The sequence below is a fragment of the Coffea arabica genome, chromosome 11c, assembly GCF_036785885.1.
Source record: "Coffea arabica cultivar ET-39 chromosome 11c, Coffea Arabica ET-39 HiFi, whole genome shotgun sequence".
Lineage (NCBI taxonomy): Eukaryota > Viridiplantae > Streptophyta > Magnoliopsida > Gentianales > Rubiaceae > Coffea > Coffea arabica.
In genome coordinates this window covers 9,627,218-9,643,107 of record NC_092330.1, presented here as the reverse complement: position 1 = coordinate 9,643,107, position 15,890 = coordinate 9,627,218, and the positions used below count along the sequence as shown (strand labels likewise).

Below are 15,890 nucleotides of genomic sequence, written 5' to 3'. Positions count from 1 at the left end.
ATTTTTTGATGTTAAAGCATATCAAAATCAGGTCTTGGTCCAATCTCTGTTGCAGCTAGTTAGTTAGTTATAGTACCAGAAAGATGAGTTCTGAGATAAAGGCTCTTCAACATTTTTAAAAAAAAAAAATACACACGTCAGAAGTAAGCCATTTACGCAGACTGTACATTTGACATTTTCACACCCAAAATAACGAGCAGTTTGTTTCGTGGTTGCTGTGCATGAAAATGTATAGTAAGCTTAAAGCAGCAAATTCACATTGGTCATAAGTGCTACCAGGTATGAAATTCTGATGGCTTTCTCCTATCATTCACCTATTCATTTTGTAAAAGTTTCTTGGTCCTTTCAGGTTTGCACATCTCAGGGCTAAAGTTGCAAGATTATCGTAATTTATTTTCAATTTACCAATATACAGCAAACGGTTTATAACAAAAATAACAGTCTGTAATTTCTTCGAATGATCCAACTTCTCAAACTGTTCTGCACCACCTCAAGAAGATGAAAATAGGGGGATCTCATCTAATTTCTGATACCAAAACACTACAGTTACAATGTGCTAGGTTATAGAGAACAACCTTGGTGTACTATTTTTGTTTTTAAAAATCCTAAAACAAAACTGATTTTTTCATTCACAAACAATTCGCTAAATGTAAAAATGTATTGAAGGAAAAAATGCATTGGATCTGGACTGCTCTGGGAAAGCAAATTCCAACGTAAACAAGCTCAATCAAACTAACAACAAAGCAAATCAGGCAGCTGCCTTCGCCAACTCCTTCACCGAGGTAGCTGGTACAATTTGCTGGGGCTGCAAAAGGCAATCCAGTCAGAAAGATTGGAAGCAACAACCAAAATTAGAGTGATAGAACATGACTGGACTGCTATAATAGAGCTCAAGTAGGTTATGCTAGGTCACAGCTCAAATTCTTAAGACATTATCCACTCTAAGATCAAGAATAGATTTGCCACTTTGACGTAGAAATGCACAATCAGCTTCTGGCCCCATCTCTAGTGCTACTAATGATTAATAATATCACCTCGACGATAAGTTCCAAAAAAGGTACTTTCACATGGAAGCACCGCATGAGGCACATGTCCAATTGACCATTTCACACACCAAAAGAAGGCAGCGTCTTTTTCTAGGTTTGCCTTCTCTATGCATGAAAATGTGCAGTGCTTAACCATGATGTGGGGGGTGGGGGTGGGGGGATTGACTAAAATTTGGGGAAACAAAATGTTAAAACTATCGAATACGAGTATCTCAAGATCTTACTGCAGCCAATTCCTGCTCATGCTTAGGAATAAAAGCAGTGTCTACTTTTCCATTCCTAAAATCCTGCATTGGCAACATGAAAATTTCAGTTAACAACAACACACCTACAAACTCCAGATAAAAAAATAATAGAGCACAATCACTTCATCCAATTTTTGCCTACCTCAATGTCCAGGATAAGTTTGTGGTAATCAATTGTAGTTGGCACCCCTGGGAAAAGGACAGTTCATATGTTAGAACTCTAGAGTTAATGGAAATAAAAGAGAGTACAGTTATTTGATAACTCCAGAGGTCGATCAAACAGTATCCCAAATTTGAAACTTATGGGACCACCAGCAAAATTGCTCAACCATGTCTATGGAAACCAGTGATGGTCAATCTCAACTTTTGGTTCTGAGAAATAACAATCAGGTAGAAGTGAAAGAAACTGAATATAGAGACAGGATAGGACCATGTTGAAGTCCAAATATCCCGTTCCTGTTTAGTCATTTGTTCCTCCATTTTCTTGGCTTATAGTGAATGTGTTAATCTAGGAAAGGCAAACTTTTCAACCAAATTCATTTGATGATGGAAAAATGATTTGCCAATCCGGGCAAGGGAAGAAAAATAAGCTGGAGGATCCCATCTCACCTGTGATGACTGTGTCATCAAGAGCCCTTTTCATGCGTTCAATTGCCTTCTCTCTTGTTGGAGCCCATACGATAAGCTAAATTCACATCAAGCAACATTAATATTATGGGATAGGGCTATCATGGAAAATGAAGGTGAAGATGACAGTCAGCTGAAGTACAATACATAACCATATAATCTCCATATAGCTACCACAGATCATGTTTCTATAATATCATGCCCCACAGCATCCCAAAAAATGAATAATAAATGCTTACTGCAAATCTCAAAAACTAAAACGTCCATTCAAGCACTCCCATACATGCAAAAATTATCCCCAAGTAAATCGGGAAATGTTATGCCATTGCTATGGCATATAGCATTATAAGCATGCTATGGTAACTATATGTCCACTTTTAGTACCTTTTCACTGGAGCCAAGGTCCTTTAGAAGTTTTAGGCTCCATCATTTTTTCCATAGAGAAATGCAAAGTGATATAGGCACAAAATGATACCAACATTCATTTTTCACATCTCATCAACTTAATACAAATTTTGATCAGGGAATTTCCATAAATAGCTCATTAATTACCCAAAGAATTACAGAAATCCCCATATTTCAATTTAAAATTTTATCTGCACACCAGTTTAACCTAGTTCACCCGTTTGAAGCCCACAGAATATACAAATCAATAGGTATGCTTTAAGCCCATTTCTATGGTCTTGCAGTATCTCACATAGAGTGAAATGTATCAAACTTTGGGTTGTTGTGCATCCAATATTCATATTCTTATAGACGTATCATTCATCACAGAAGTCATGGAAGTTGTAAGCAGGAGAAAAAAAGGAAAGACAAGGAAAAAAGAAACCATATTGCATTTAAATACAAATACATGATATTTGTTGACTAACCTTTCCAAGCAGGGAATCGTAGCTTGGTGGAACCACATAATCAGGATAAACATGGCTATCCATTCGCACAAATGGACCTCCAGCTGGCAAATATGCAGTTATTCTCCCTGTTTTTAATAGATATGCGCATCAATTTTTCTGAGCTTCCCTTAATTTAACAAATGTTGAACACAAACTAAACAACCAGTCAGGACAAAAGTATTTATCTTATATAAGAATACTTGCCACATTTAACAACTAGAATGATTGAACCCCAGTGACAAACAATAAAGCAAAATAACAACATTCTACTGAATGATTCATCAAATTGATATTTCCCAATTCTTCCACATATATATAACATCCATCAGCAGCTAATGGTACAAACCATATCCTAACAATTGAAAAATTACAGATGCAAAATAGGCTTTCAGTTGGATCATCAGAAGGTAGGCTAAGAATGGGAAAACCTAATGACTCCTAGAAGTCTTAAACTGGGAAAGACTCCATAAAGCTTATTACTACTGTTTCGCTTCAAACAAAGTTCATTTGGTGAGCAAAATTATTCAACATAAGTGCATCTAAACTTAAGAAAATCCCTACCAGGCCCAGGTCGGAAGTTTTTGAAAGCATCTTCTGCATTTATACGACATTCAATTGAGTGTCCTCTCAACACAATATCCTCCTGTACACAATGAAAAACATTAAGTGGGAATAAGTACTGAGTCTTATGTATTATACTTTCTGTATTTGTAACTCGTGCCTGCTTGTAACGAAGCTTCTCTCCCATAGCCACACGAATTTGTTCTTCAATCAGGTCCACAGAAGAAATCATTTCTGTCACTGGGTGCTCCACCTATGTTTAATTTAAAATATATCATACAATTCCCTAATATAATACTTCAGTACAAATTTGATAAAATGCCGAAGTGCCTTTTCCCACCTGAATTCGAGTATTCATCTCCATAAAATAGAAGGAACCCCTTTCATCCAAAAGGAACTCGACAGTACCAACGCCTATGTAACCAATAGAGGCAGCTGCAGCAACTGCTGCATCACCCATGGCTTTCCGTAACTCTGGTGTCAATGCAGGAGAGGGTGCTTCTTCAAGCAGCTTCTGGTTTCTTCTCTGCATAAATACACAAATACTTAGTTGCACTCATTCCTCCAACTAGCTATGTTAGTTTAGGACCAAAGTACATAAAACTAGATTTCAAGAAACGTCAGCAGAAAAACCATTTTGCCAAGAAGCAAACTTGTCCAGATTTCACTTAATTTCCATTATACCAACAAAAGTAGAAATGAACTAAGCTATGCACACAAAAAAAGTCCACAAAACTTAGATGCACCCATAGGTTAATATTATTAAGAAAAAAAAAAGAAAAAAATGGTTTGATGAAAAAAGGAACCATAATAGTTAAAATTTTGGTTACATACTAACGCTGCAATACTGAAACTTAAAAATTAGCTGGCTTTACTTAAGTTCTTAGAGCTACAGCTTGATTGTGCAGATATGTAACACACAGTTCAATGATGGATTTATCAGTTTTGAGTTTTTCTGGAAAGTGAAATGAAATATGAGGACACCAGATTATGAAAGTATTTGCATTAAACTAAACATTGCAGGAGCTGAGTAGGCCTTGGTCTAGCAGCTAATATTGAGGCCCTAGGAATTAGAGGACCTAGGGTCAAATCCTCCCTTACCTGCTTCTATCCCACCCTTCCCCTGATAAAAAAAAAAAAAATTAAAAAAATAAAAATTGCAGGTTAATTTGGACGATGGAATGTTGGTAACTAAAACCCTTTCCACAAAAACTAAGGTCTTGAGTTTGCAAACCTTAGATCTTTCTTTGGACAGCTCCAGTTGATATTTTTAGCCTCACATTAACAAACATACAGCAAAATTACCTGGATACTGCAATCACGTTCTCCAAAGTGCACAACATTTCCATACTTGTCTGCCAAAACCTGGAAAACAAAAAGACAAATTCATGTGAATCTAACATTTTATTAACTGCAGCATATGACATAAATCAAAAGAAATGGGATCTTTTTTATTTTTTTGGGCTTATAGTTCTACAACCACTTAAAAATTATTTACTTAATCAATGAAAATGGAATACAGACAAGAGGAGAGATAAAACTATGTTTTCACAAGCAAAAAAATTAAATATGCTTCAGTCAAGATACACTGCAGGTTCTTATGGAGATGAGAATAATAATGATCTTGCTACTACGCCAGGTTAAAAAAGAAGTCACTGCAGGCCCTTTGCAGTGACCTTAGTACAACGTAAAACCGAAATAAAAACCCTGCATCATAGACTGATAAAGAGCCAATAAGATTCAGAAAACAAGCAACGATCAGTTTTTGTTATTTTTTTATTAGCTTTCTGATTAAAAAGAGACAGCGAAGACACAACAATAGTCAGCAGTAGCTAGTGCCATGATTATCTTGCCGATGAGAGAAATGACAGAACACCTCTATTTTGTGGCACCATAACCTCAAATCTTATTGGGCAATTTACATGAAGTCCAAATCTCGCGATCAAGTGCAACAATTTGATTGAAATGGAAATCCGGTTAACTGGACTAATATACCTATGCTACAATTAGTTTGTTAATATGATTTCAAGCCTTGTAACTTTGATAAATCTCCATGTAGTTTGGAGCTCGTATCAGTGCAAAAGACCATTTCCATTTGGAAAAATGCATGGAATAGCATATTTGAACAGCAAATGAATCACCAAAATAACTAAAGCATGTTACTTACTAGTTGGAAGCAAAGTTAAGAGAGTTTTTACAAGCCTTTTCTTCCTCTGTATAGCTTAGATCTTTAGATGCATTTCTGCGTAACTTCTATTTTGGATGATACCATGAAATATACATTTTTAAAATATGAAAACTAACCATTCCTTGAGATTTGAAGCATCTCAAAGTTCTCTCATGCTTCAGATACCACAGGTGTTAAAACATTATCTATCCCTTCATATCCTCTAGGAAGAACTATAAACCATCAGATGTTGTTTCCCCAACTTCCTGTTGTTCTATGAAAGATACCCTATATCCTTTGGATAATACTATTAACACACTTTTGAACAGTAAGTGGATATGACCAGTAACATGTGCTCTTTTACAGGGCAAGACTAGTAGCAAACCTAAGGCTGCTCCACTTTGGTCTGGACTATAGCAAATTTGAGGTTTTGAGGAATTCTTTGTCAGGCTATACTGAGAGGGCTTCCTTTATTCCATGACAGGAGGCATGTGCACTTTGTTTGTCCCTCTTAGCTGCAAATATTCTTCTTCTTCAAGTATAAACTTCATTAGATAAGTTGCAAAGCAATTATAGGGAATATAAAAATAGAGGTGGATTGGATAACCACGCTTCGGGCTGATTAGCAATCACATGTGCCACATTATTCAGCATTCTGTTCTGTTAGCCCCACGAAACTTCATTACTAAAAGTATTACCAAGATGTTCATTTTAGTGCAATTCAATTAGGTAATTAAGCTTACAAAAAACTAATTATCTAACAACATTTACAGGATTGGTTGTACTATATGCTCTATCAAGTTTATTCAACACTCTAACTTGAATAATTCCACCAGTGATAATTCGATAAGCTCCAATGCCCTTAAAAGGGTTGACATTGTAATGCAGAAAAACTTGCATCCATGGGCATCAGGTCCATCTACCTTAGCTTCATTCTCACGAAGCATGAGCAATAATAGTAAAGAACACAACATATTCTTTATTTAACCAGGTTATTATAATTTCAGATCTACGCTCAAGATCTTAATGAATGACAATTTAAGAAAATTAAATCAAATGATAGTACCTGAAATTCAATGTGCCTTGGATTCTGAATGTACTTTTCCAGATAAACACCATCATTGCCAAATGCAGCTGCAGCCTCGCTCTTAGCTTGCTGTCAGACCAGAAAAACCAATCCCAAAAATAGATGAGGGCTCAATTACAAACCCGATAACAGCTACCTATCAACAAAGTCAAAGATGCTCTGCCAGAAGAACAAAATCAGTGTGCCTATATTTTTGCGCATTTGCATGAACTCTGAAATTCAGAGCTTCATCAATTAGAACAGAAAATAAGCAAAGACTATTGCAAGAAAGAAAAATCTGACAATACCAAGTGAAGGATAACAACTAACAACACAGCAATTTGCAGGATGCAGAACTGAAAATAATATCTTTAAAGGTGAAATTTTTGACATATGATGGTAGATGCTCCTTCTGTCAGAAAATATATATTGCACTTCAAGATTGAATCTTTTGTGAACAGTCTACAGGTTAACAGACAGCACTTCAATTTCCACTTCAAACATTAAGAAAACTACTTGCACAATGACATCTCTAAGAACCACATATTGGGTTAGTATGCATCAAAAGAGGAGCCAGGACCTCTATGCAGGGGTGCAATGATTTATTAAATCAATTAGTTAGACATATAAAATTAATTAGATCATACAATGGCTAACTTCTAATAACACACTCAAACTAAAAATCCCAAGTGTTATTGTTTCACTAAATATATGATGAAAACTATGCTGAATGAAACCAAGTCAAGTGTATCAAATGATGTGTGGTACAATTAGCTCAATGTTGCTCAGCCAGTGGCAAGCACACAGAATCTTTCAATTAAGTCACCAAAACTGGAGACTACACTTTCTTGTGCTTAACCATAAGCATGTTTCAAGCAAAATCAATGTATGAAAGTACCTGCAATAACTTTACAAACTCATCAGGCTCTTTAGCAAGACGCATTCCTCTTCCACCACCACCAGCTGTAGCCTTCAAGCATAATGTACAAAGAAGTCATGCTCAAAGACTTTACATGCATTTGCAATTCATTTCACTTAAACATGCATCTCATAACCATTTAGGGCAAAAAATTTCAACTCCAGGGAATCAACAATGTTGCATTCTAAGTGTTCTAGGTATTCAATATTTACATTTATTCCACATGTAATTCTTTCAACGCAATCTGCTAAAGCTTGATAAATTCTGAAGCTTCTGGTTTTATACATAAGGAAAAAATGACACTGCTTTTTTACTCTATTGCGGAAGTCTTTTGTTTCTTTCCATGAGTACATCAGCAAGTATGCTGGCACGCAAAAACATAATCTGACAACTTAGAGGATGTGTATTTGATTCACAATCTCACAAGAAACACGAAAATAGTTTTAGTATAGGTTTGGTCTCAGTTAGTTGATAGCAGATGGTACAGGATAGGGCTTTTCTCAAGCTGTGCTCAGTTGAATCCAAATTTCTAATAGGATTAACTTCTACAGTTGATATTACCATACAATAGGTCAATAGTAAAAGACGCAAAAGAACAGATAAGCACATCCTAAATGCAGTATCTGTAGTCCCAAGAAAGAAATCATCAAGTTATTAATGCAGTAACAGGTGCAAGTCAGTCAACCATTGCTGCATCTTTATACTCTGGAATTTTTTTCACTTGCAGTGATTTATGACTTAAAAAATCTCACAAATACTCATGAATTCATCTTCTAATTTGCATACATCTACAAACAGGTATATGTATATAAATATGTACACAAACACGCAGAGATAGGGCGCTACATACATGCACATAATTGTGCATCTGAAAAGTTAAAGTATAGGATTACCTTGATCATTACAGGGTAACCAATCCCTGCAGCGAGCCTCACTGCTTCTTCAGTACTCTACCACAACAAAAATTTATTTGAGGTTCAAAGAGATGTAAATGGTAATACTGCTACTTATGTTATAAATAAATATAACCTATCATTTTAAAGCAAGAAATGGCACTCAAACCAAATACCTGTAACAATCCATCACTTCCTGGTACAGTTGGAACACCGGCATTCTTCATTGTATCTCTTGCTGTTGATTTGTCACCCATGACTCGGATACTGTCAGGCTGCAAGACACTTTGGAATAAGCAATCTAATCCTCTAGAAAAGGCCTGGGCAGAGATTTCTGAAGAAGCTATTTTAGATGCATTGTAAAAATCTAAATGAGAGGCCATAAAAGGTACAATTTATAATGTAAACACAAAAAGAGTATTCACAGTGAACTGCACACAACAGCATAGATGTTGAAATCCATCCTTAAGACATCTCTGCTACTAAAAATAGACAAATAGGGGCCAGTCTGAGTTTGTACATCTAGAAATGCCTATTGCTTGTTAGATCTGGAAAAGAAAAACTGCCAAGGATGTTAATTTTATTAAGTCTATTTCCTTCCTTATTTTATTTTAAAATTTTTCACTAAGCTCCTTCCCTTTTGTCTCGTGCCTTGGATTGACGCTTCTTCTGAGTAATTCATGATGCCTTTGTCATCATACTTAGCAGCAATGTATTTAGCATCGCAAGGGAGTTGCTGCTAAAAAAACAAAGCATTAGGAGCAGCAGTCTATTCTACTAAATTACCACCCCTTTTACTAGATTTCACGCTTATGCCATCTGAAGAACACGATTACCTGAGGTTGCGTGTAGTAAAAGGCATCAACTGGTTAAGCTACAATGAGTCAGTATTTAAAGAACACACCATTACGTGCAGCAGTCTATTCTACTAGAGTGCCAACCTTTTTCCTGGATGTTTGACATCTGTACCATCTGAAGAACGTGATTCCTCAAGTTGAGCATGGTAAAAGGAATCAATTGGTTAAACACCTTAAGAGAGTATGATTAGTACAGCAACAAACAGCCTTTAGGTTAAAAGCATAAGCTACATTTAGATATTACCAGCATTAACAAGGGCTCGTTTGAACAAATTAATCATGAGTACTAAAGCACAAAATATTTCTCTTAGTATATAGGCCACCTACGACAAAACCACTTCACTAAGGTGATTTAGTATCATCAGATTTATTGCCAAGTCCCATCTTTCTCATCCAATTATGTGAGGTTGTCAAAACATAAAGCATGAATTATCAGCATTCCAAATTAAAACAATTTATTCCAGATTAAGACAAAACTTAATACACTTCACTTTCCATCTTCTTAAGAACTTACATTTGGCCCAATAAAATTGATTCCATGTTCTCTGCACATCTCAACAAAAACAGCATTCTCAGCTAGGAAACCATATCCAGGATGCAGCATTGTACATCCACGACTAATAGCAGCAGATAATACATTTGGGATCAATAAGTACCTGCAAGGATATCATGAAGGAAATGAGTATGACAATACCAGCAAGATTATACTGCAGTACTAGAATCATGGTCTTTGGAAGCCAAAGAGGTTACAATAGAAGGTGATATCCAATCATATGAAGTAGAAGGTGATATTGGATCATTAAGAATAGAAAACCCCAAATTCTTTGTACAGTTAAACAAGGCAGACTCGCAATTAAAGGACAACCCTGTTAGTCAACCTTAAGTGATAATTTTTCTCCACATCCATTCTTAACCATACCCTCAGTAGCTGTTCTATTAGTTAAAACTCATCCAAGTAAACCAATCTTTTAGTCTCCCTGAAGGCAAATCAACTTTATCTTATATTTCTTCTATAAGTCCCAACTTTATATGTTGTCATATCATATTTTGCCGTGTCTAGCGGGATAATACTAAATCAACTCAAAATTGCCTGTCACCAAGCAAAGGTGACTAAAAGGCAAGCTAGATGGAGACTTTGCTACTAATACTTTGATTCACCAATTAAAAAGTTCTTCAGCTGCTTGAGTATTTTACAGTATTCTAGCTAGGTAATTAGGAACTGCTTCTTCATCGGAAATTGAAGTACCTTGCTGATACAGCATATCTCTTGGAATTTCCTTATAGGTTGGACTAAGAAGTTGGTTTGAACTTCAACTACAGATTAACTGTGAATGACTACAAACCAGGGTGTATTTCAGCATGCACCAACTTTTTCTGCTGCAGTCATTAATATGATCATGACTGATATAAAGTGCATCTTGCCACATGCAGACGAACAAGATGGATGAAGGATAACAGGATTCAGCAATGGAATGAGAATTTGATCCATGTATAATCACTTGCATTAAGCATTGTGCAAGCCATTTTTTTGTCTTTGATGTATAGGACCAAGTTGTATCTTAGGTGTTAACTTATCTTGCAAACTGCAAAATTCCAAATCTCTAAATTACAGAAATAATTTTATTTTTTGAATAAAAAGAAACCAAAATAGAATTAGTCAGTTTACAGTACTTTGTCTAGATTTAACCATAAAACAATGTTCTTTTCTTGGTTTATGGAGCCAAGCAAGTAGGGTGGTGGTTGGGAATTCAAAGAAAGGACAGTCACAAATTTATAGAAGAACCATCTCCAAGTCCCAATAAGTGGTCAATCAGAAAATATTCCTCTGAGAGAAATTTCTAAATCTTCAATTAAGGTTGGGAGTACAGTTTTCTGTACACCCGAGGTCGTATTTCCTGTTTGTGAAATCATGAGCATGCCTAAAAGAATTGTAGCTTCAGCCCCCAAGACATCCTCACCTTGGAGTAGCACTCTCACATTTCTGAAAATCTTCAGCATACCAAAGTTAAGGTAGCATCTACCAAGGCAAATACACCTTTCCACTGGAAACTCTAACCGCGTATCACATGAGCTATCTGAAATGTTTTACCTCCTTTTAAGTAATTAGGTAAAGGACAGGTCAAATATGCTGTGTTACACGCTCATAGTAAATATGTTCTGTACCGTGAATCAAGCAATAGCATACGAATGACTTCCATTTCAGACTTCCAGAGCTTCTGATACGAACCTGCTTCTAACTATCATAGACACCCATGTTCATTTCTTCACCATTTCAAAGCCTATTTTCATTTTGAAGTAATACACAAGGCATTTTTTGGACTTCTAAATTTCAGTTTACAACTCATTGCTTTGCTAATTCCTAGAGGTAATACAAGAATAGGCAGTTTGCTTGGTGGAATTTGAGAAGCTAGATTTAAGAAATAAAAGTGGTATAGAAGTCAGAAGAGATTGTGAGAAGAAGTCACAGAAGTGGAAGGTGAAAAGAAGAGATATTGCTTCACAGCTAAAGAGAGAAGGATTTTGATTCTTAAATTTTCTAGATCTTCGTATTTTGTGACAGCAAAGATGACAGAAAAATACAACCACCCACATATTCATTGTGACAAGGACCAAACCCACACATGGTGTGACAAATATCCAGCTAAAGCTAACTACATGGGGCTGTTAATATGGGGTTGTTCCGACAACTAGGCAGCCAGACACTTTACAAACCAACTGAAACAAGAAACAAAAGAACCAAATAATGAAATATACAGCAAAATCAGAAACAAACCAGAGTGTCAAATCCTAAATCATGTCTAGATAAATCATCATCTAAAGTCCATCCCCCCCCCGGCAAAAAAAATTATCTCAAATACAGCTTATCTAACTTGCTTACTTAAATACAGATCACAAAGGATTATTATCAGCTAAAAATTGCATGAGGAATAACGCCTAAGTACTTTAGACAATAAGAAATCAATACTCCTACTGAACATCCCCAATACACATACACAACTAGACAAGACAATGAAGCAACTTTGCCCACACATATTTGGCAGTCTGAAAAAATGAATAATAAATCAGGCAAGAATTGGCTAAAAACTGCAAAGACTTTCTTTGGAATTGGTCAAAAACTGCTGAAACTTACTAATTCACTACCTCATCTAAGATCGTAAGCTGTAAGCATGGACAAAATATTTTCTGAATACAAACCCCCAAGTGCAGGCCCAATTCAGACTTGGCCAAGGCATGCGTACACAACATAACTGGTTTCACCAAAACAGTTATCATCTATATAATTAATCTACTTAATCTACTTTCCAGGACACCACTAGGGTCCCTAACTAAAATGCTCATCATGATGCGAAGCTCAGGACAAATTTTGGATAGAGTTAATTTGCAAACATGAATTCACAGTTGAGATGAGACCCAGACCCAAAGTAGTACAAATACTTGACAAGTTGGGACTTGGATCAACAATTGGGTAAAAATAGATCTGACGATCATCTGAGGTAAATCCTTGAGAACTCTATCAAGAGAATTGCCAAGATCTAGGAGTTGATCAAAGACAAACGGAAACAATCAATCTACTATTTCTCTCTCTTTTTGATGCGCTCTCCCATTCATATCTTCTGAAACTGTATATCCCCTATAAATATATTTAAAGAGGTCTAAAAGTTAACGCTCTTCTTCACTTTCATCATAACTTAAGATTCTTGCACATTCATGGATTGTATTATACAACATATAGCCAGAGTAAACAAAATAAGGACGGATTTGAGTTAGAATCCTCTAAATTGGGCTGAAAGAAAAACAGAAAATTAAGACTTCAACAAAGAAAATCCTATCAAAACATTGTAGCGTACAAATGGTTGCTTACTCCAATATAATCATAACATCAGGACCCTTATTGTTTCTTCTTATAGTTTTTAGTTCATGAGCTGGTTGGTCCTCCATCACTCAGTCGAAAATGGACTCACATAACATCATATATACAACTCTAGAGCTTTTATACTTTCAGCTCAATATAAGAAAATTCTTTTTTTGGAGCATGTGGAGCAGAGAAGTAGAGATTCAACACAAAATTCTTTTTTTGTTGTCCCCGGGAGGGAGGGTGGGATGGAAGAGAAATGTAGACTATAACACCTTCCTACATTTTCTGTGTTATTCTACATTTTCTAAGCAAAAATGGAAAGCTCATTGAGGAAAGCAATGGGGTTAGAGTGGAACACAGTAAGCTAATATATAATCAATGGACAACGATAGAAGTGTTTTTCACAAGGACATGAATAAGCTCAAGATGGTTAATGATCTATGCAGTACCTGCAGCTATCACCTATGTCACCTGGGCTCGGCTATGGTGTCCCACAGAAATGGCTACTCTAGCATAAAGTGAAGGGTCAATCATGGGTACAGCAGGGTAAAGTGAAAAGTCCATGGAACATACACTGCCACAAGGATTTTTGGTTTAAGGTATCATGACTTGCAAAGTATGGACATTGATTTTGCATTGAACTTGTATGTTCACATTTTATTTCCAGCATGTTGAAAATTCAGTCATGATAATAAGCAGTAAGCGGGAAAGAAATAAAGATAAAATAAAATAAATCAGCAACTCTTTCTTTCAATCATGTGATAAACAACGAAGTAAGCATTCATCAAAAGAACTTACGATTGACTGCTGGGAGCTTCTCCAATGCAAACTGACTCATCAGCCAGTTTAACGTGAAGCGCATCCTTATCTATGGTAGAGTAAACAGCTACACAAGGAATTCCCATTTCATGTGCAGTTCGAATGACACGAACAGCAATTTCTCCACGATTTGCTATCAGAATTTTCTCTGCACGGCATGTAGTGGCAAGAGCCCCACCACTTTTTCCAGATTTAGAAACAAGCCGAGAAGCTTGAGCAATCTGCCGAGGGAACTGCACCTTATTTCCTACCACGAAGCTACACTGGGAGCTCCTAATGCCTCTTGTTGTCCCCAGGAATAAACCCTAAGATGAAGCAGCAGCAGCAGCAGCACTATCAAGTCAATTCGTGTGATCCAAGAAAAAACATAAAAAGTAAACTAACAAGGCGAACCAGCATCATATCAGTCCCAAACAAATTTAATATGCCAAAAACGCAAACGATGCTTTTCCTTGATGCGTAAGTTCCAAACTAAATACAACTCTTCTAATGAATTTGCTCAAATTACAGACTTTTCAACCAATTTAATGAAGCTGCATTCTGCCGCACTAAATAAATCACCTCCAATGTGCTAATATTAACCTTGACTTGATTTATTACTCGAACATTCATGTGATTAAAGAAAATGTTACTTTTCAGAAAAAAAAAAAAAAAAAAAAAAGGTCAAGTTTTCACAACGAAAAACAGCTCAATTTCAATAATCCAACCAAGAAAAAGGAAAAAGAACTGATCCTAAGAACAGCAGAAAACATGCAACTAGCCCATTAAAGGAAACCATAATTGGGAATAAACAAATAACAAGAAAGGTAGAAAAACAAGAGTGGAACTCACAGGAGTAGAGCGAGTTGAGCAAAGGGATTTACTGCAAACAGAAGTAATAGCTGCAGAATCCATTCTCTGATCACCCACAATTCAAGTTCTTCTTTCTTCTAAATCTTTCAAAGGGGAAAAATACAAGGAACCCACAAAAAAGCAAGAACGTGTTAGCAATTTGGGAAATCAGAGCATTGTAACGTAATGCAGGAAGGTGAAAATGCCATTGAGTATGCTGAGATCTGTAATCAATGAGAGCATACCTTAAGATAATGTAATGCGTTAATTTGTTTGATAAAATTCCTCAGAGAAAGAAAGAGAACGAAGGAATAATAGATTATAGGAAAAGTATGAAGAAACAGATTGGGGGTTTGGGGGGAGGCAGGGGAAGGTTTGAAGAGAGTGGGTGTCGATGAAAACGAGGCGTTGTTGGAGAGGAGAGCTTATTTGCTAGATGCCACAGATTGAATGCTCCGCCAAAGGGGTTTGGACTTTCCGGAGCTGCTCCTTTCTTTTTGTTTTTTTGCTTATTTATTTTTTTGGGTGCAGCTGCACATGAATGCATGAATAGTAGCAGTACAAATCGACAGTAGCATATTTAAGTAATTTTTTATCTCTTGGATTCTTACGTAGAGGTTACCATTTCGAATCCTGCTGATCACCCTTTATGTTAAACTAATTCCCAGCATTAGGAAAAACAAAAAAGTAGTCAAAATTGAAAAAAGTATTAAATGTTCATGTTTTGTCCTTTTCCGGTATAGATAATTTATTTGAACTAATAAAAAAATTAATTTCTCTTTCGCACTTGACACAACAAATGAGTGAGTCTACGAAAAGTGCAAGACACAAAATTTCTCAATTTTTTAAAAACACCCTATAACCACTTTATAATTTTAACTAAAGTCGAATTTGATCTTTAACCGATTTTGTGACCAATAAGTGATACAAGACTTTACTGAAAGTGCATATGCCTTAAAGTCAATTAATTTCTAGGGTTTAATATACATTTGAATTATTTATGTCATAATAAATGATATCTTTATCATATTCATTTATATAAGTATAATATAATATTTATGAACTATTTATATTATAATAAATGACATCTTTATTATATATATTTATATA

The 15,890-nt window shown here is 35.8% G+C and overlaps 1 protein-coding gene across 1 annotated transcript; it reads right to left on the bottom strand.

Annotated features, from left to right (window-relative positions):
- Positions 1–422: 422 nt before the first annotated feature.
- LOC113716787 (biotin carboxylase 1, chloroplastic) lies at positions 423–15,199 on the bottom strand. Its single transcript, XM_027241226.2, has 17 exons — positions 15,026–15,199; positions 14,781–14,884; positions 13,929–14,254; positions 9,789–9,930; positions 8,594–8,692; positions 8,418–8,474; positions 7,504–7,575; positions 6,606–6,695; positions 4,678–4,737; positions 3,713–3,898; positions 3,533–3,625; positions 3,373–3,454; positions 2,791–2,897; positions 1,901–1,976; positions 1,434–1,480; positions 1,271–1,333; positions 423–805 (listed from the first exon to the last, which is right to left on the bottom strand). Exons 2-17 carry the CDS (start codon positions 14,841–14,843, stop codon positions 749–751), a joined length of 1,620 nt encoding a protein of 539 aa, XP_027097027.1. The 5' UTR covers positions 14,844–14,884; positions 15,026–15,199; the 3' UTR covers positions 423–748.
- Positions 15,200–15,890: the final 691 nt, after the last annotated feature.